Consider the following 22,561-nt stretch of genomic DNA (forward strand, 5'->3'; position numbering starts at 1 on the left):
TTTCAAATAAAAAAAATAAAAGGGAAACGGTCAGAGGGAAAAGAAGAGACACAAGTATAAGAATAAAATAAATGCATTGAATAATAACAATTTTACACATCCGCTTCTTCATTGCCAATTGAAAAGAAACAGCCCATTTTATTTCCTCCCTGACCCAAGAATGTACTTTGTTTCCGGATACCGAGGAAATTCATCAAATATATCCTCGAGTAAAGTAAATTTTTATCTGGAACATTTTTTTTGTTATTTTTGGTATTTGTGATAAAAGTTAATGCCTTTTTGACTTATATATTTTTTCAGTATGCCCCCTTGTACACCCTCCCCCGCATAAGTCACCAGAAAATGCATTAGAGTGAAACAACACACTGCATAATGTTTAATTCATGGTACAACATTGTGCTTTTTACCCATTTTTTTCCCGCGACGCGTGGTTCACAATCTAACGACGCGTATACACACTCACACAAATATTTTTTTTTCGGCTTCCAACAATAGTTTTGAACAAAAATTTGTAATGGAATATTGTGACAGGAAGTGCCTCTCTTTAGATTGTGAATGGACGATAGGAGTGACATTTATAAACAATTTCTCCATCATATCTCAATTGTCAACGTAAACTCATCCAAGTAAATTATGGTGCTCGAGAGGGATTATATTTCTGCTGACGCACCTATCTACATAATAATAATAATAAAAATAAATAAATCTAAGAGCAGTAAAAAATCTTCAAGATAATATTAATTTTGTTTTATTTACAGTGATGTCTAGCAGTACGGCTTCTTTAACGCAAAAGAAGTGGTCTTTCTGCGAAACACTAAATAAATCATTGAATTTTACAAACTTCCCCTATATTACGATAAATACTTCTAGGTATATAATTCCACAAGAATCCTATCTTCAAGAATATTCCGTGTGTATACAACCCGAAAAAAATGTCCCATTTACTAAATCGTTATCTATCTAGTGGTAGGAAGTGTCGTAAAATTACAATACCACCCCACACCCCGTTAAACCTACAACATTCCTGAGTTATACCCCCTTTTTTCTGCTACAATACAAAAAAATGCTCCTCAAAGAAGAAAAAAAAAAACGAAATTGAGGATAAAATGTTATAATATAACAACCAAGTAGAGAAGAACACCCTCTACCTCCTACATTTTCGTCGTCAAACTACAAGGATGATGGTGATGATGATGATGTGTCGTAACAGTGGAGGATGCATGATGTTAAATAGGTTGGCAAGCAAAGGAGGAGGGAGGTAAAAAAAAAGTGCTTTGCCATCGGCATGAATTCTACACAAAAATCTTCAGTAGAGTGCTATATATGAGGGTGACATTAGCCATATGTTTCTCATTCGCTACATAAAAAAAACATACATATACATATAAAAGAGAATTCAAGGGGGTACCTCATAAAACCTCATCTCACTCTCCCTCACATACATACATATACCACTTATGTACCATTATTTAATGTGACCGTGCTTGCTGTCGTTGATAAATGACTGATAGTTCCATTAATTAGTCGCATGATGTATAATCCCTTATGCAATTATATCTCTCCTCTTTTGTACTAAATACAATTTAATTACTTCAAGTACACAACTTCTAAATATAGGGGATAATTAAAATGATATCATGTGGCAAAAATTTAGTAGATAGTTTTCCCCTTAAATTTTATTTGTCCTTTTATTGCTTTAAATTGAACATTTAAATCAATTTCATTGAACATTTCCACTTGAGGAAAATAATAATTGAGAGAAAAATAACACCTAAACAGTTACAATGAAGAGATTTAAAAATATTATACGCAATGTAATTTTCCACCAAAAGCTAAATGATAAATTAAGGGCAATATTTATACAGACTACTGCACTAGTAATGTGGCAGTAAAATGTCTTTAAGGTAATAATTTATGTAAATAAGTTTCTCCCTCTCTCTCTCTCTCTCTCTCCTTCTTTTATTTCTCATGTATATGCGGGAAATCCTCCAAAAACAACCGATGATATTTAAAGTGGAGGAAATATTTATATGGGCTGAAGAAAATATGCACTTAAAATGCATCAAATGAAGACTAATGGGGATAAGAAACAGGGCTATCTCTCTTCACATTTCAATGGCACCCAAATCTCTTCACACATACAATATACCCCCAATATGTGAGATATTTCTTCTTCTTTTTTTTCGGGAACACATTAATCAATGGGATCAAATGATTGAGAGACATAAAAGGGAATAAATCGTGGCGGAAGTCTATAATTTCCTTTTCTTATTTGATGTTTTACAATACACTTTTGAGAGTATACATACTTGAGAATTTAACATTGAGCAATTCTCACAATTAAATCAATTTAGAAAGTCCATAGAAAATTAAAAAAAAATAAATAATTTTTGAAATAGAATATTTCTTTAGAAAATTTAAAGAATTGTTTTCTTTTTTCTTTTGATTATTTTGTAGTCAGGATTAGGTAAAAATTTCGTTCTAATTAGACATATTTTTTTGCATCTACATTTTATTCTTTAAGGAATGATTCTATAAACTAGAATACTATTACCTCCTTTTAATGAGCCATGAAAAAATGTAATAAGGCTCTATAAAATTTTTCTTATGCCTTCATATGTCATCCCCACATTTTCATTCCATATTGGGAGATACTGATAGTTGAGAAAAGAAATTAAAAGAAAAAGAGAAGAAAATTCCTTGAAATTATTAATAAACTTCTTACGTGGTCTCTCTTTATACCTTTAGAATGTGACATAAAACCACGTACTGGACAGACAAGAATATTAGTTGCCTAATAGGTGGATTAAAAGGCAACAACACCACGCATAAAGTTCCAATATGTTGAGGAAGAAAAACATCATCATATAGCAAGAATATTCTTGCATTCCTTCATGAACAATTTCAGCTGCGAATTATTTTCAACAATAATTATTATATTGAACTTGATCACCGAGAAAACTTGTTTACCAACATTCAAGTTTTTTATGCATTTTTCATGTTGCAGCATGTTGGTTGAGTGACAAAAAGTGATATCATACACAAATTTTGCAGACTTCTTGGAAGTTTCTTTATTTCTTTTTTTTTTCTTATTGTTCTCTTTAAACATATTAATCATTCATTATTTCATTCATAAAATTTTTTCACTAGAAAAAAACAGTCATTCTTCCAAAGTATTACAACAAAAGACACGAAACAATAACTTAAGAATGAAAAAAAAACTAAATATCGAATTTATAAGTGAGTCATTCGTGAATTATGTGATTCGTCTGAGTTTGTGCATAAATTAACGTATGTAAAAATGTCTCATTTTGATGTTAACATCTCCACCCTCAAACCCTCTCATATAGCCTTCCTATACAATACACAACCTCCTGAACTTTCCAAGGAGAACAAACAGAATTCATCAATTTGTGTACAACAAAGGCGTGGAGCTTCTCTTTTTCTTGTCACAGTCTTTCTTTTCTTTTCTTTTTTTTTCACCAATCGCACAAGTCAATTTTAATAATTGCACAGACACATTATATCAAAGAGAAGTTCTTTGTCTCCCATCAAACTGTGTACACATACATATTATTCTCCCGTTTATGTCTCACATTTCTTTTCAACCGCACTATATATATGACGTACATATAGGTAACTATATGTAGAAGACTCCAATATTGAATAAAACATTCTCCTTCTCTCTGTGATATGATGTTGAATTATTTAAATAACTGTGTATGCACGACATTGCGCATTTTGATAAAAATTTACAATCACATTTTTTCGTCAGAACAATTATAATGTAAGTACATTATATATGTAGGTATACATAATGCTGTGCTGCTCTTGTTACATTGTGGCCTCCACCATTATAAAGATTTGTTCAAAAAAATGAGTAAAAAAAAGAGTTTTATTTAATGGTGAAAATTCAGAGAGATATGCGCAATGCAAAAGCCAGAGCAAAATTTGTAAGCAAAGGATGAAAATTTATCACGTAAGGTGTACCATTAATTTTACGGAATATACTTATATCGCGTTAAATTTACTACAAGTCAGTATTTCAAAATTTTTATTTTATAGCAAGACCTAATTATTAAAAGTCAGGTATGACTATTTTTTAAATTAGATTTAAGAAAATTTAAACTGGACTTGTTATATTTACCTTGATTAAAGTTTAATTCTTTATCACAACTATAAATTCTTTGATCAGAATGGCTATGACTGACCAAAGACCTACAGGGTAGATACCTTAAGCATCGCAAATAGTAAGAAAATTCCCCTGTTAATAAAGATTAAATTCGCAAAAAGAAGGTACACCAACTCGAAGTATTTCAACCAAAATGCCTCGCCCTTGTCTTTCATTGCACAAAATGCCGCAAAAGCCGGTACTTTGTCATTACCATTTGTGCCTCTTGGAATCTAATCGGTATTCTTTTTCTTTTTTTTTAGTTTACTCACATCGCTCACATCGGAAATGATATTTTTTATCATTTTTAGTTTGAGAGCAAACATGAAATTCTCACATAGATAGGAAAACCTCCCCAACCCACCAAAGACACATTCCAAAATTCTTTTTTTTTATCAATAATGGCGTTGAAAACTTCGTGGGCACTATTTCACATTTTGTGTCTCTCTTGTATTGCTTTGCGCAGTAATTACTGTCGCGTCAAGAATAAATTCCCCTATTTTGTCATCTTTTTTTTTATTGCACTTTTGTGATAAGTTGTGGAATGCAATAAAAACTGCTAATTTTTTTTTTAGTACCGAGAGTTTCGTTTCTTTTTTTTTAAGGAAGAAAGTGTACTGAAGACGAAAAAAAATTAAACTACATGTAGTCACTTGCGATATCTAAAATTATTATATGCATGAGTCACAGGAAGAATGAACAATAAAATGTTGCTTTAAAAAAATAACTTTTAGGAGGTACTTACACAATATATATTTTAGAAAATGTTTTTCGGTCTGAAAAGACAATTAATCCAGCACTCTAACAGTTATAACGCAATTTTTCTTCTCTATAAAATCTGCGTTTCTTGCTTTTTTTTTAAATTTTTCAACGGACGAGGCACTTTTTTTTACAATTTAAAAAAAAAAAAAACTTCACAAAATTGTCTGGGTGGAAAATGAGTGTTCACACCTTTTTTTTTAAAAGAAATTCTTCTTCACTTTACAATATTCTCTCTCTCTCTGTGGTCTGGTTCAATGAACAATGAAAGAATAGAGAAATACAATTGTAACTCCTACAGGCACCATCAACACTATTCTTTACTTCTTTTTTTTAATTTTAACGGACACACAATTAAGGTGCAAAGAAAATTTGTGAGATCACATAAGAGAACACACAACTCGTTATTATTAATATGAATATGATTTGCACCCCTCTAGTTCTGATAAAGAGAAGAAACTTTGATTCTTTGCAAGAAAAAAGCTCTTCACCGGCTTCAGCAAAAACTCCTCCAGACACACCAAAAACTCTGAGCACACAGAGAAAATTTTCGCTCCTTTTTCTCGTTACAAAAATCACTCTTGTCTGCTCGAATGCCAAACACACAATGAAACCCGTGTGCCATCGACTCGGTACGGCGAACTCCCTCTCCGTTTTACTCTCTTGGCTGGCTGGTGTATGTAGTATATACAACTACGACGAGAACATTGTAGAAGAGCTCTGGCTGTGAGCAGCATTGAAGCACCGGCGACCAAAGTGGTGGAAAGTCAGCCAGCAGAGCGTCCGTCCGGTTTCCATCCAATATTTCTGTGCGCTCTTTATTACAGTAGAACTACATACAATTCTGCTATATTTTTGCTCTTGCCTGTGCTGCTGCTGCTGCTGCCACCCCGAGAGAGCCCCTGTTTTGTAGCAAACTCTTTCGCATTTGCGCTGCTTTCTGACCACCAAACATGAGATTATACATTTTATAGTATATTATACATCCACAAGAAGATAGCCAAACGACTATGGTATAGTAGGCACACATACTATGGTTGAGGTAGTAGGTATATCGAGCCAGCACCAAAGAAGATACCAACGAGAAGAGGAGAAAACAAAAACAGAAGCAATTGCACAAAGCAATTATTCTTCTGTGAAGAGATACAAAACAATAACAAAAAAATAAATAAAAAGAATAAGAAAAAAAACCATTCCCTTAACCACTCTTTATATTTCCATAAAACAAAAAATGATGGGGTATATATTGCATGCCTAGTATTGCCATTTTGAGAAGACATATTGAGCACTGCGTAAGAGAACTCACAAACAAATCATCATTATTCATTCTCGTCAAAATTGACATTTCACTCTGGAAATTCATCACAAAAGGATAGCTAAGACGAGGGAGTGTCATGAATAAGTCCCAAAGAGTTTCAATGGTATTCCTACCAAATAAAATTTATCCCTTTCAAACAACTCTCTAGCACACACACATTCATGTAATCCCAGAAGGATAAAAAAAAAACAATAACCACCTACATTCTAAACCATCTAAACACAAAAGAGTGATATTGTTTGAGAATTCAGGCAACTTTGAGAGAGAAAATCTAAAGAGGAGTAAACAGCTGAGATTTTTGATAATTCTGGGAATTGATGCAAAAAAAGAGCAGCGGGGTAAAATGAAACACCTTTGATTTTTATGTCTTTACATGAATTTCAGAACCTTTCGTACAAATTTAAAGAATCTTCTTTGTCTAATAGATGAGAAGGAATCTAATAGACCAAGACTTGAAAATTAAAGATAACTTTTATAATTCCTCATTTTATATTTAAGGGACATTCAAAGAGGTAAACAACGTAGAAAAAAATTGTGAATTAATACAAAATTATTCATTCATAATCTTACTTCTTTCTAACTGTGGAAGATGAATGAATTTAATCAGATAGAAAAAAAATCTTTGCAAAATACTTGTGTGGATTTATGCTTCTCATATGTTTAAGTTTCCATTTTGCAAAGTTTATTAACTTTAGAAGTTTTGCATAACGTACACGGGTGCAAAGTACATTATAGCATAGTGAAAATTTACTGTATCATAATTCAGAATTATTCAAGTTCACACAGTAAGTTAATCAAAAAAACATTTTAACATAAATACTTCTATGCTTGCTACTCCAAAGTTTTCAAGAAGATTCTCAACATGGAAAAATTTTCATTCTGATTTTCTGAATTTTTAATTGAATATTCTCTAGTTGAAATTTGTCGTAAAACTCTTTATACAACATGTTATGATTTATGTGGGGAGTTAAGGGTGGAATTTTTATGTTCATTAATTGAGCTTTTAAAGGTGTAGCGAGGGTGATAAGATTATTCTGTGCAAAATTGCAATTTTAGTGGATAAAACGATAAATAAAAGAGTAGAGAATGAAGGGGATATTGCGGGAGAGATAAATGACAAAGAAAGTAGAAAACATAAAAATGATTTCGTGCTACATACAGAGACTATTATGTATAAGAATATACTTTTCCATGTCACATTAAATCCAAGTTGTTGTCCCTCTTATGTATCATAGTGGAGGACTATAAATAAAATTTGTTGATTCATTGGGGTTGCCCAGAGATTTTGTATGTGATGGAAAATTCACTTAAAGTGCCAACTACATAAGTTTTCTGAATTGTAAGTGCGTGTATGTAAGGAAAGGATGATGAAAAAGGAAAAGGAAAGAAGGAGAGAGAGAGAGAAAATAAGAGTAGAATTTACTCAATTCTTGCTATTTGCTATATGTGGTGTATTTGAGTCATTGAAAGTTGCAGGACTATGTGTCACACACGCCCCATGGCTTAATACTTCCAACATGATATCCTATTTCTTCTATTTTTTTCTGTGTTCGTCTTCCCACCCACCCACACATCATGAATCCCTTCAGTGTCTCCCCGTCACAATTCAACCAGACGGCAAAGGGATGAGATTAGGGTGAATATTTCACAGTAAATAAATGCGTGTGTTTGTGTCTCTTTTATTTGTCTATTGAGCTGAATAAATAGAGGCGTTCAAATTGTTCTTAAGGATTATTAGATATCCATCGGATGTGTCATAAATTCTTGTCTATATCCGACAGAAAAAAAATAGAGTAATGAAGTCTTCTTTTTTTTTTGCTTATATTTGAGGGGGATCTTTCAACACAAACTAAAAGGGTTTGACCTTACTTTGTGAATGAATTTACCTTCGTACCCCTTCTTCGCTACCCCCACCCCTTCCCCCTAAAATACCTTTGGACATTACCGTTTAGTGCCCTTAAATTATTTTACTAATGCATGACACACAACTTCCTGGTCACTCGAAATCCTATCACCATAAATTCTGTCTGGTCTGTCAGCCCTTATGCCTTATGTTACTTATACCTCCAAAAAAATATCCAGTAAGTGATGGTTATAGAGAAGAATTTTAGATAAGGAAAAAAAATCCCCGTATATCCGTTCCACAAGTATACTACGTATACATAAAATTCTAGCCAGGAGGCTATAGAAATAATTCATGAAATAACAACACGAAGAGAGACGACCAATGAGACGATATTGCGTGGGTGTTTGCACAATTTCTCTGTTTGTCCATAGATTAGTATGTACCTTGTGCGAGAATTTCTTAGGAAACGCACAAAGAGAACTTCTCTATATATCGATAGATAAAATCTCAAGATTGTGCAAAACACCACGTTAAATCTTTGTACTAAATCGTCTTTCCTTAATCTCAAATAGAATATAATTGAATTTCATAATGAATTTTAATTATTAATATTTTTTCTTTTATGTTCTTTTAATAAATATTAAATAAAAAAATGTCTTCTTACCTATTAGGAAATTTCAATATGTACTTCAAAACACAGACGTGTAGAAAGATATAGGTATGGAAATAAATGTGATGGGAATCTGTAAAGAAAAAAAATATTAATAATTTGATATAGAACAAGAAATAATAAAGTAAATTATATTAAGGACAGAAAATTTGCCCTTTTATTAGACATCTTGAGTGTATATGGTATACTTTTGCTGCTTTAATAGAATCATGTGCAAGAACGTTAAATAAGGGTGATTCGCAATCAAATTAATTTTCTTTATTGTTGGAAATTCACCCTTCGTGCCAACATACGACACCTCCATGCGTATATATACCTTAAAATGGGCTTTAAAGTTAATTTGTATTTTAGCGACATATACAGTTTATTGAGGGAAAAATATGAATTTAAGAGCAAAAGTATGGAAAATGCTTTTAGCTTGCAAGTTGGGGAGCATTAAGTTCTCATGTCTTTCATATGGCAATATTTTATAAAATTTTCCTTTCTACCCTGTCGCTCCATATTACGCCCTGTTAGGGGAGCCCCAATCTGGGGGTGTGGGGGTTAGATTGGTATTCAAAAAAAATGGGGGGATGAAAATAATGTGTTATGTAATGTTGAGTGTAGTGACTTTGCAAAAAAAATAAATAAAACTCACGTAAGATTCAAGTCACGTAGAATATGAGTGCACCAACTGAGCTGTGATTATGATTTTTGTTGTGTGAGAAGTACGATATGTAGGTAGGTAAGTTTATATATAATTTCTTCCACACACTGTAGCCCCCCTGAAGAAGTATTATTCATAATATTTGTTAGGAAAAAGGTAACAATGTACGGATTAAAGTATAAGTGGAGGTGATTACTTTGGAAGAAATTGCTGCTTATTCTGAGATTGCAAAAGAAGGAGAGTTTTTGGCTATGTACTTTTTTTCCTCTCTGACGTTTGTTTTTTCTCTCCAGCAGAATACATATTATAGACTATGTTGGAGAAGAGACCCAGAGTGGGAAGTGTGATGGTGTATTGCGAAGAAAATGAGTCATCGAAGACAGTTTCTTTTGCTCCCCATTTTTCCCGTAAATATACTCACTTTTATTGCACACTCTTGTGTCGGTGCAAAAGGAGGAAAGATGGAACTTTCTTGTTGCTATTTGCTTACTCCAGTGAAATGCTAATTTTATTGCATGAGACCCCCCAATGTATGTATTTATTTACCCACTGAATTTCAGTGGAAAAATTTAAAAATTTTTCAATGTACGTTCATTGGAAGTAATGACTCACATGCACTTTGTGTACTGCGAAGATGTGATAATGATACATGCAGATAGACATGAATCTTTTGTATATATACATAACATTGATACATTGGTCTGCAATACAAAAATATTTTTCCAAGAGATGATAATTGATTCAGCAAAATTAACAATATATGGTTCATTTTGAGGTGACATAGTTCGGTTAAAGAGAAAAAAATTGCCAGTCATTGAAATAGTGCTTTAGTCATCTCTATTTGGAATGGAATTTATTAATTATACTTCAACATTATATTTGAGCTATCCCCGGAAGATTATAAATCTCAATGGAATTTTCATCAAGCGATAAATAATGTGGAAGACGTGGGTGATCAGAGCTCAATATGTATTTTAATAGTAGTCCAATAATATAGGTTACCCAATTCTTAATAAATTCATAAATTAATTATTTCTTTAACTATTTTTTTCTTATAATTCATTTTTGCAACTAAATTAAATTAAGATGAAAGACATTTAGTTTAAATTAAATGAAAACATTTTGCAAAATTGCAAATCACAATGAAGACACGAGATTGTAGGTAATACATTAAAAGTTTTAATGAAAACAAACAATGAAAATAATGCAATTCATCAGCTGTTCTTTATTTTTACCACGCTCTTTACAAAACGGTGTGTTTTAATTCCAGAGATCACGACAATCTTGTGTGTGAATTTTTCTATTTTTATTTTATTCCCATTCAGGAGAGAATTATTTTCTCCATTTTCGCTTTTTTTTTCATCTCTTCTTTTCTTTTTCTTTTAATAAACAATATGCGTTAATTCAAATTTTAATTCCTTGTTGAATTTCTTTGCCACTTTCCTCCTTTCTTTCTCTATTCATCACTTTTTTTTTATTTTTCTCTTCTCTATGTCAATGAGAGTAAGAAAGACGGTGTATAAGATGCAGGAAAGATTAAAATCACACCAAAAAAAAAAAGCCAAGAAGACGGTGAATTTTCTCATTAATATGCCCATGAGCGTTCGTTGTATTTTACACCACTTCCAATTTACAATAAACATACCTATGTACATAATACTAAACTAAAAATGTTCGTTATAATCTCCAAACTGTAATCTCTTTTTATGGTGGTATATTTTCTAACAGTAAAACTTACAATTGTATATGAAACTAGCATAGGTAGGTATACCTTCAACAATTATTGCAATTATTTAAATATCATGCTGCTGGAAACTTTTCTTTCTTCAACTCCTATGAAGAAGAAATGGTGCACAGAAACAAAAAATTAGAATCGACTCAAGATGGAACTTCATGATGGTATAGAGACGCGCGAGCAAAGCGCGTAAAAACTAAAAGAAAAAAATTTCTAATTTGCCCATTTCTCTCTTCAACTAATATTTTTATTGCAAAACCCTCCTTTATTTTACCTTCTTCACTACTTTACCTACCATCAACCCTTCCCTTCACATATACCTACAGCTTTTGAGAGACTTTCTTTGCAACATTTCAAAGTTCATCTTCATATGTATCTTTTTTTTCATGCAACTTCTTTCGGTCTTTCTCTCGTTAAATCTCACACACTAACATTGCTATTTTTGCAATAATGAACAACAGGGAGGGCTCTCACAGAAGAAGGGAGCCGAAGGAAGAATACAAAGTCAATCCAGCAGTCTCTCAAGAGACTGGTTTCAAACGGATATTCCGCTATATAGGAGTTTTGTGTAAATAAATCACAAAGAAAAACATCAAAATGTGGGCGAACACAAAAGCGAATTAATATAAATTGAAAGAGAAGAACGAGAAACTTCATCTTTTTTTTCGTTGTTGCTGTATGTATGTAGTATGTTCCCTGCATAACAGCAAAGTTCTTCTTATATCCCCACACGTCACACTTCATGCAACCCCTTGTGCTATATATAGATGTTTTTTTTCCTTGCCTCTTTTTGGATCCCTTCCATCAAATTGGCAAACATTGTGGAAAATTATAAAGTTTCTCTTTATTAAGCCACAAAAAAAAAACCACAACAATAAGAACATTTCACATTCAATTGATTATGTTTGGGACAAAAAACTAACCATCATTCATCACAATTTAGAGACTTTATTCATTTCTTTTCCTCTTATTTTTTTCGCACTAACATATACCATAACTTTGCTCCACCCTTTCAAGTTAACCATCTTATAGGAAGGCCAGTAAACACTCTACATAATGTGAATTAGGGGAGAATAGAGACCCATTGGAAGATTCATATTATAAGAATTTTTTTTTAAATCTCTAATATTCTGATATTCTTTTGTAGAAACTTTAAAATATTTTTCAGCCCTTCTAAACTTAATTTTAACAAACCTCTTAACTTCCAATAAATGAATTTTCCTTCCCTTTTCAATCTCTGATGCAGCGAAGACCATAGGAAAATTGAAATTTTTAAAAACAATTAAAAGGATATTTTTCTCATGAATATTTCCTCCAGAAAGATTACCATTTTCCCTAAGGAAATATTCATAACAATTTTCACGAGATGTATGTATATATTACATAAATTATATAGAGTATGTCAAATGGAGTTCTTTTGCCATTCTTAACTTTTCAATTTTTACAACTTTTCCTCGTCTGTATGGAATTTTCTTTTTTTTTGTGCTTATTCAGTTGTCGTTTTGATCAATATTGTTGCCTCCATTTACGCAAAAAAATGCACTTCAATTGAGGGAGAAAAAAAAAACAAATAAAAAAAATGTATATAGAACACAACTCTTCAATACAATATTCTCTCTCTCTCTCTGTTCCCTCCCCCTCATTTAATGTGCGGTTGTACAAGAAAAGTCATCTCATGTGGAACGAGAACATTGGAGTGAACATCAATTCGAAGGTGAAATTTATTTCTTTATGCCACACTGGAGTGAGTTTTGTTGGAAAATATTTTAGTGTCTTCTCATAAATCTGGTGAGGTGGTGAACCGCACATATATGAGAGATAAAAAGATCCTCGCACATTTGATGTTTCAATTAAAGAAATTTTCTGCATGATAAATTTTGAAAATGAAAATTGGAATTTTGTGTGTTACAAAGAAAATAAAAATCAACACATAATATTATATTCAAAAATAATTTCAATTGATTGAAGCCAAAATTTTAGATATCATTTTACCATAAAATGCCTTTTCCGTCTATTTTATTGCTAATTCAGCATTTTCAGCCAATGCATTTATATGTTTCCTACAAAATTTTCCCCCCTTCCTTCCACACCAAAAGACACACGAAAAATATGATTAAATTCCTTCAAAGATAGAAAAAAAATGAAACTCCACTTTTGAATATTTACCATCACTTTGCGATATCAGCAAGAATTTATGTTTATGTGTTGCATAAAAACATTTTTTTTTATACAGCCCCGCGTTAATGATGAAAAAACATGTGCGAGGAATCTTGTGTGATGTATTTGAGAGAAAAAAAAAGAAGCAAAATATAAGAAGAATGTGTGTAGGTAGGGGAACGTGGCCCAAATCGGACCGCCGCCCAATTGCGACCGCCCCTTTTTCTCGTAAATGACGAAATATTATAAAATTAGTTTCACTACATTATGAAGATATTATAGTAAGATAATGTTAGCGCCTAAAATAAATTAATTTGGTACACAACAGGACTAATAAAAAATCAAAATTCATTTTCAGCACTTGGCCGACATTTTCTGATTTTAGAAACTAAGTTGATATGAGTTTTTTTCCCACTATTATGTCTCATATTATGCCGCGTTTCAGTAGCTTAGAGGGTCTAGTTTATTACTTGATTTACAATTTTTTGAAAGATTTTAGGTATTTTAAGTAATTAAGTGAAAATGTAATACATGCAGAATGGTCTAATTGCGACCCCCAAAATGTTTCAATTCGGACCGTCTATTTCCACCATTCACCACGGTAAAGCAGTCGGGCATGCGTGTAGTGGTGTGGAAGTGTCTCTCTCACACAGACCGCGCTGTGTTTTGATTTCGGGAAAATCAATATTTTTTCACGTTTCTTGAAAGTTTTTTCGCCGTGAAAATGTTCCTAAAGCCAAAGGGGAGTGCAGTTAGTGTAATTTACGCATTCCTCAGAAGAATTTTCGTGGATTTTCTGGGAATTACGTCAGTGAGTGCGCAATTGTCTGTGTGTGTGAAATTCCGTGTAGTCACCTCAAGGGCGAAATGTCAAAACAAATGTGGGGAAAATTGAAAATAAATTCTTGATTTTCCGGCTTTTTCGTGTAATTCATGGCGTTTTTCCTATTTATAGTAGTGATAAAAGTGATCTACTAATGAAAAATCCACAAATTACGGCAAAAAAAGGGGGTCGCATTTAGAACACTCGGGGGGTCGCAATTAGAACACCGTGGTGAAAAAGTGCAATTTTAGCAACTTTTTTTAATTCCATTATTACTCAGAACAGGTAAGAGATAGAATGTTTGCATCTATAGAACAAAGTTAGCCTATTAAATGACCTTTCCAATGGTACTAAACTTGGGAAGATTTAATTCATTTTAATATGACTTTTTTCAATCCTTCTGAAACAGAATTTAGGGGGTCGCAATTGGGCCACGTTCCCCTATTATTTGCACGAAAGCGATAGTGAAAATCTTGAGCAATTTATCAGAAGAATGGAGGAAAATATAAGTGGAGATATTTCAATTTAAATAATCTTATCTACGAAAGCTCCTCCGTCTCTCCCCCCACACAACCGCCCCAACAATGTTTAACTAAACCAAAAATTATTACCCATATTTTATGACACTCGCACAAGCAAAAGGAATTATGCCAGTCCACTATAAATTTTCTATTCTACATTTTCCCACTCATGCCATGCATTTCTTGCCTCCTACTTTTCGCTCTTCTTCACATTTATTTATTTTTTTCTTGCACTCCTTATCAATGCACTCTTCGCAAATGATGGTAATTTTGCAGTTCATTTAGAAGCACATAAAATTTAATCGTCATTAAATAAGATTTGTGCCACTACCACACATTTTTCTATAAAACTTTCAAAATCAATTTTTATTCTAGGAAAAAAATATTCAAGTGCCCACAGATGATTACAAATTATCGCGATTTCTTTTATCAAGGAAGTCAATACCTTAAGGAATGAAAAATAACAAAAATTTTGTGGATATTCGATAATACGTAAAAATAGTAATTAAAAGAATCGTTCTTTGATGATTCCTTGCTTAATTTAAAATTCAAAAAAATTATTTAATTACAAATCAAGAAAAAAACTATCAATTTTAGAAAATATATATTTTTTTAAATTGTTTTTAAATCTTTGTTCCCAGAACTTGAATTCAATCTATGAAGAAATATTAGCAGAGTGACCACAATCTTTAACATCTTTATCTAATAACTTTCATTTTTTTTCTTTTATTTTTTTTATTTTTCTGTAGAGTCTTCGAGAGTCTTTTCCTAACTGCCTAATCTATACGTAAAAGAAGAAACTTCTATATTAAATAAAAACAAATTGCAGAGAAGCAAAAAAAAAGCAGAGAGATAAAGTTAGAATTTTCAGTACAAACATTGAAGCTGAAATATGGAAATATCGATAGAATTTCTTTTATCAAAATATTTATCATTTATTTATTTTCAACTCTGTTTGCTAACAATATTTTTTATAACAAATAGAGTATCAAGTGATTTTTTTTCGGAGACACCATACAAGTATTTACAGAGTAAATTCTTAAGAAAATTTTTCCATTCAGCATTTCACGAGAAAAACGCTATCATGTGATTATTTATGAGTTTTTATCTTCAATAAATCGACGAAAATAACAATGAAAAAAAGTGACAATTTATATTTTTTTTGAAAGAAAATATATATACACAGAGAGGGAAAGAAAGAGAAAAATTGGAGATGGTGTATGTCTGTATATATTTAACCAACTGTCCAAATAAACGTACGTCAACCTCAGCACTTTTTTTTTCTCTTGCGCGCTTTAATTCCCCCGTCCCGCATGCCCGTCAATTAGAGGTAAGAGCCCTATATAGAGAGAAGAGAGTACCCTTCACACGGAATGAGTCAAAATTCTACCAAGCGAAAGGAATAAATTCACCAATTAAAACTAGATGTGAATTTGTGTTGTTGATGAAAAGGACTTAATTTGTGTTGAGTGGTCATTAGTTGAAATATTTCTACTCGCGCTGTGTGGTTATATGATGAGGAAAAATAACATGCAAAATACAAAAAGGAAAAACCACCAGATGGTTGTTCTCTTTTGTAAATTACTCCCTCTTCTGTTATTTTTCAAAAAAAAAAATTAGCACACCCTCACCCGGTTCAGGTGTTCCATATTAATACAAAAAAAAAAATCAATTGAGCCCCCAAAATATCCTAATTCTTCCGTTGACTCATCCAGAGATTTTTATTTGTATTTTTTTTTTTAGAGAAAATTACGACACTTCTTTCTCTAAATCCAGACAATTTTTACCGGAGCTTTCGACACTTTTTTGCATTCTTATTAATGAGGATTGAAGACGCTTTATTTGAGTTTATATACTTAAAAAATCTCCTGACAAATCACATAAATCACAAATCACTTTTTAGTTTCTACTATGTTTAGCTAGCACGAATTCCTTTAAAAAAATACATACAATGACGTCACCATTGGAATACCTCTTGAAATACATAAAGTATTAACGCTAATACTTCGTCGTTTATTTCTGAGAAGTATTTATGTTTTAATTTATTAAAAATACAAAAAAAAACACAAATATTGTGACGTCATTGTATGAATTTTAGAAAATAATCTTTAAAGAATTTTTCTAGCTGATCTCTGTAGGACGCATGCCCCAAAAAATCTTTCAAACGAATTTTCCCATGTACCAATGAATAAACACCTTTAATTTATTTATTTTTTTAAACATCTGCATTGCTTCAGTCTGTACAAATAGGTACCAAAATGTTCCAACTTTACTCCTATATATGTATTTCTGACCGCAACAAAACTTTCATTCTTTTCAGTCTCTCATCCTCCCTTGTTGAAGTTAAAGAAAAAAATTAAACAACAGCAAATGTGATGGAATGAAAAATGATTTGAATCAATCGACATAGAGTGTGTTTAAAGAAGTTCTAACATTTTTTTTAAAGTGTTGTAATGAGTTTTAATTTAAAGAGACGGCACACATCACAAATGGATAGTAGGGAATGGTTAAAGTTCTAAAAAAAAAAGTAGAGTTGTGTCGTAAGAACCAGAATATTCAGCAGTGCTTCTTTCACCTTCTTTTTTTCAGTCTTCTTATTCCCATCAAACTCTTTCATTGGGCACCATCTGCAGTGGAAATGTACAGCGCACTATAGCAAAAGAAATATGAAGCAAAAGAAAAGATGGAGCAACGATGGGTTCTTCTGGTTCTTATGGTAGAGCCGAGAAAGAGCGGGAGATCTTGTGTGTTTGGATCCCGTTAGAAGGTTGGCTAATTTCTTCACTGAGAAACTAGGAATGAATCCACGAAACACACACCCAGAGACAATCTCGAGAAAATCCCCAAAGGGGCAGTCACATGAGTGGGAATGAGATGGTATAAAGAAAGTCTCAAAGATGGGGCGCTCACGTTGTGAAGGAGTTGAAAGAACACAATTTTTGCCAATATATGAAAGCAATCTATTGAGGTGTTCATGGTGTCGTTGTTTCTTTTTTTATACACAGAAATAAATTTCTCAATACAAAAACCAATCTTTCAAAGCAGGTTTTATATTATTTTCTTCTACAATCTTCTGCTGCTCACCATTCGTCCCAACATGCTCTCTCTCTATGCTATATATTTTCTCAATATGTAGGACTATAAATATAGGTATATAGAGGTATAAAATAAAACCATTTGAATTGCAAAAAGTTGCCAATATTGCCAACAAGTTCCCCCCATCTTATGTATTGCAAAAATACTTGGACAATATTCTATCACACCAAAGGGTGGAGATATGGAGAAGACATGCCGAGATGGTAGAGAGAGAGTGAAGGAAGAAAAAAGATTTTTTTGTGTGTTAAGTGAATTAGAAAGGTACATAGACATGGTTGGAAGATATACGAGAAATAGTATGGCAATAAAATTCAACTAGAGTGTCCTCTTCTGCTGCAAATGGAGAGAAAGGAATCGATTAAGATAGAACGCATATCGTCTCAACTTTAACATCAACTTCAATGGAACTATCATTCCAAACATTTGTGGTATTTATTGTTGAATTTATTTAGCGGAATAACCATTCTAAGGATCTGAAAAATTGATCTTGATAGTTTTTTTTTGAACTTTTTGTCCTTTAAATAAATTTAAATAGGTGTTTTAAGAAAGGAAAACTATTTATTTTTTTGATAAAGAATTCTACCTCTTTCCTTTTTTGTGTGAATATTAATAAACATTTTGCCAGTAATAATGATAAATTAATGCCAAAGTTTAGTCTAACAGAAACCATCATCATAGTCAATAAATGAAGAGAACTTTCATCAGGGGAGCCTTCCAGAAAGTTCCGAAACTCCAATATCCAAAATGTGTTTAAGTATTTAACAACATCTCTGGATATTTTTAGCCCAATTTCAGACCCAACAATAATTTGTTTGTTAGATGCAAGCAGAAGATAAGATATATCTACGAAATATTGTATGTATTTCCTGAACTAGTTTTAATATATATTGCTATAATTCACCAAAAAAGCAGAAAATTACAAACTGGAAAACACCCCTGGGAAGGTTTATGTACAAACCTTTTGATAAATTGAAGATTTCGGATATAAGTTTTATCTTTCAACAGGAAGATAAGAATTTCAACAAGATTATAAACAAACAGGTAAAGCAGGTAAAAGAGAAATCAGAAGTTTTGTAATATTTTTGTGTTTTGCAGGAAAAAAGGATTAAAATCAATGTGTGGAAATTAAATATTATGTACATACCTCAAATCTCACAATATTGTACATAATGTATGGCCAAAGTACACCCCTGAGAATCTTGAGGGGCGCCTTCTTGCGTCTCCAGACACTTTTATGCAAATTTTACGGGGAAAAAGGGAGGTGGTGTGCAAAATTTCCAACATTTTGCAACGACATGACTCACGCCTTCCCATTCCATTGTCTATCGCAACCCTCACCGGCACTATTTCGCCATGGAATCAGTGCTTTTCCTGACCTGGGATTTGCAGCAATTTTGCACATGTACAGTATACAACACAACCCCTCTTTCTATTTTATAATGAAAGTAAAAATTAAGATTTACGAGATCTTTGTTCTGAAATGAGAGAAACTGCAATTCTATGCGTTAAAATTTTCAATAAATTCATTTTAGATCAAGATAATAATTTTCTCCTGTTAATCTTTTTGAAAAAAGAAATTCCCTGGAATTGATTTTCTCAACATTCATGCATTTTGCCGAAAAACGCGAATAAAATGCAAAAAAAAACCAACAGAAAAAATCGTGAAATTAGTAAGTTTCTCGACCCGTCTGAATGGGGTAATTGACAGGATTCCACGGCGTGCCGGCTTCGGTGCTTTTTTGTGCCCCACGAAAAACGAATAAATACACATAGAATTCACATTTACTCACGTTTTTTGTATACCTTATCCTCCACTGCCCTTGCTGGGTGCTAATTTGGATGTCTAATCACAGAGAAAATCCGGAAAATGCACTTTTTGCGGAAAACAGCAATGAGGACGCTCTTCTTTTCGTAACGTGCACGCACACTAACATTAATCACACACTGCCAGCCAATTTCTTTCCTCAACTCCTATTGGAGGGATGATTCGATGAATTTCATCGATTTAGGGGTTTACAAAAATAAAATGTTTTCTTCGCTTTCTTGACTTTTTGCTTATTTTAACTATTTTCAGGACTTTTCCAATAAATAAGAAAATTACTTAATATATTTTCAATTATTTTTAAATGGAAGGAAAATCTAAGAAAAGAATAATTTTCTTGCAGTTTTTTTGTGTGAATAAGGAACATTCGTACACCCCATAAAGACAGTCATGGTGCATGAAAAATTCAATTAATATTTGAATCTTTAATTCTGTAATATTCCTTGAAACTCCCGGAATATTTCTTAGAATTATATTTCTATTTTAGAAAATTAAAATTAATCCAAAAACTACATTTTTTTTATATTGGAACTACATTGGAATTTGCAAAAATCACAGAAGATGCAGCATATTTTGGGACAATTGAATGTGAGGAGAAAAAGTAAAGTATTTAGTGAGGTTAGGGTTAAAATTTAATTAATAATAAATAGTGCATGGTGTTGTAAATGTAATTAGAAAACCGGGATATGTGGGATATTTATGAATACCTCAAGAGCCCCGAATTGGTGGTTAAAGTCCAAGAGTTTTTTGGTATTCAGTACAAAGATAAGGATGTCCCAGAAACTGCCACAAATGGTCTCGTCAAAAATCACTCCGGAAGACGGAAGCATGAGAAAGTTCAGCACCCCGTGCCAGGGGAGAGCGACAATGGCGATGAAAGTAGTTCCGCCGAGGAAGAGCTGAGATGCCGTATTACCAATAAATTTTGGTATTACCTCTTTGTTATGGGAACAGAGCTGGGAGATGAGATCTTCTATGCTTCCTTCATCCCATTCTGGTTTTGGAATATTGACGGTGCTGTTGGGCGGAGGATGGTGATGGTTTGGGCATTAGTTATGTATATTGGTCAGGGTCTCAAGGATATCATTCGGTGCCCCCGTCCAGGGTATCCTGTGCAGAAATTGCAGAAAAAATGGGCACTTGAATATGGATTGCCCTCAACACACGCTATGGTGTCCATTGCAATACCCTTCTCTGTGCTCATCTACACCCTGGATAGGTAAGTTATTTAAATCCCACAGTTTTGACAATACTCAAAGGCATCCGCTAAATTGTATAAATTAACACAAATCCCCTCCTGTAGGTATCAATACTCAGCCACAGTGGGCATCGTGATCTCCATCATCTGGAGCACTGTCATCTGCTTCAGTCGTATCTACCTTGGAATGCACAGTGTGTTGGTTAGTGTCAATCCTTTCTCCAATCTCTGAAAACCCTTCATAAATCTCCCCTTGATATGAAAGAGATTTGTTGAAAAGAGCCCTCCGCGGAAGCCTTCATTGAGCTCTTATTTGAGACATTTATTACTCTCAAATGGCTCCACCTGGCCATTCGAGATTAGATAATTTCTGATTGGGGTATGAATGGGATTCTTATTAGAGTGATAAAGAAAGGTATTCATTAAAGTTATCAGTTGGAAAGAAATTGAATTTTCTTATCAAAATTATCAAAAGGGAAGTACCTTTGTCCAAAACTTATCTTTTTTGTTTGTTCTTTATCATCTTCTTGCTTGGGTGTAGGTCAGGCACGTGTGCTTGTGGTTAAAGTAACAAATCCTTAAAATTTATTAAAAAAAGGATTTTTTTCTTCACTTCACAGGACATCGTAGCTGGGTTGGTGCTGACTGGACTTTTAATGCTACCCCTCATTCCATTCGTTGACTGGATAGACATTCACATTCTTTCGCACAAATTCTCCCCAGCGCTGGTGATTGTGATCTCAATTCTCCTCATCACGGTGTACCCAAGCGCCGATCGATGGACGCCAACACGCGGTGACACCACACTCTGCCTAGCCGTGTGCGTTGGCATCCAAATTGGTGCCTGGATAAATTTCCAAGCGGGCGATATGAAGGTTCCCACAACGGAGCCCCCATATCCCGTAATTTGGCCCTCACATCGCCTCCTTGGGCAAATTCTCTTGCGCACCGTGCTGGGATTGTGCGCCATCGTTGCCACACGTGCCATTGCCAAATCCGTGTCATATGCCTTCATTTGCGCCATTCTCGGGAAGTCACGCGATCAGGTGCGCCAATCCCCTGATACCCTTGAGAATCGCACCAAAATCCTCGTGGATCTCTTCTACAAGTACTTCACGTACTTCTGGATTGGCTTCAACACCCAGTACCTCCTGCCGAATTTCTTCAAACTCCTCGGCATTGGTCGCCCTGACTTCTACACAGAAATTTAGGCCAAAAGGAAGGTGCAAGCTTACGCATCAGCATTCCACAAAAGAATGAATGAGTTTAATCTCCAGCAAATTAAAATGCACAAATTAAATCTTCCAGGTGGAAAAAAAAGTCAATACCATTGCAGATTTTCTGCTCTTTACAATGAAAAAAAAATAAATCAAAACTTTAATCTTTATTCTCTAGTCATTGAGGATGGTGCAAAGATAATGGGAAATTATTTTTTTTTGTTTTTCAAAGAAATCTCGCACCTTTTCACGCATAAGAACATCACATGCAGATTTTTTTGTCCTTAAGATTTTTTTTTAAATTAATTTAATTCTATTACGTCCATTCAACTGAATAAAAAGAATTAGCAGACAAACAACTTGTAGCTCTAAAAACTTTTTTTTCCATTAATATTAAAATCATCACAAAATGCCAAATAAAATCACATTCTGCAATGTACCGCAGCAACGAGGTTTCTTTGGTATTACAAGAAAGAAAGAAAAATGATTTCCTCTAAGAAATAAATTTTCTTGCAACATTCTGCACGATCAAAGGGGGGTAGGGTGTGGGTGGGGTGAAAGTAGAGCACAAAAAGCAATATA

The 22,561-nt window shown here is 33.2% G+C and overlaps 3 protein-coding genes across 7 annotated transcripts in view; 2 read left to right on the forward strand and 1 right to left on the reverse strand.

The window, feature by feature from the left end:
- The window catches only part of LOC129791157 (calphotin-like), a 56,455-nt gene extending 36,746 nt beyond the window's left edge, over positions 1-19,709 (reverse strand). The window contains exons 1-2 of one of the 5 annotated variants that reach the window (XM_055829176.1): positions 19,533-19,709; positions 8,759-8,837 (exon numbers count right to left, since the gene is read on the reverse strand). The gene's annotated coding sequence lies outside the window, so the exon portion shown is untranslated. Of the gene's footprint in view, positions 1-4,916; positions 8,838-19,532 lie in introns of all 5 variants that reach the window. The other 4 variants (XM_055829177.1, XM_055829175.1, XM_055829179.1 and 1 more) reach the window with 4 other exon arrangements.
- LOC129791160 (ethanolaminephosphotransferase 1) overlaps positions 1-22,561 on the forward strand; it is a 245,240-nt gene that overhangs the window by 112,839 nt on the left and 109,840 nt on the right. The window lies entirely within an intron of this gene.
- On the forward strand, positions 20,142-22,423 carry LOC129791159 (sphingosine-1-phosphate phosphatase 2-like). Its single transcript, XM_055829182.1, has 3 exons — positions 20,142-20,783; positions 20,868-20,964; positions 21,383-22,423. The coding sequence occupies exons 1-3, from the start codon at positions 20,251-20,253 to the stop codon at positions 21,971-21,973; spliced, it is 1,221 nt and encodes a 406-aa protein (XP_055685157.1). The 5' UTR covers positions 20,142-20,250; the 3' UTR covers positions 21,974-22,423.

This window comes from Lutzomyia longipalpis, chromosome 2, assembly GCF_024334085.1.
Source record: "Lutzomyia longipalpis isolate SR_M1_2022 chromosome 2, ASM2433408v1".
Classification (NCBI taxonomy): Eukaryota; Metazoa; Arthropoda; class Insecta; order Diptera; family Psychodidae; genus Lutzomyia; species Lutzomyia longipalpis.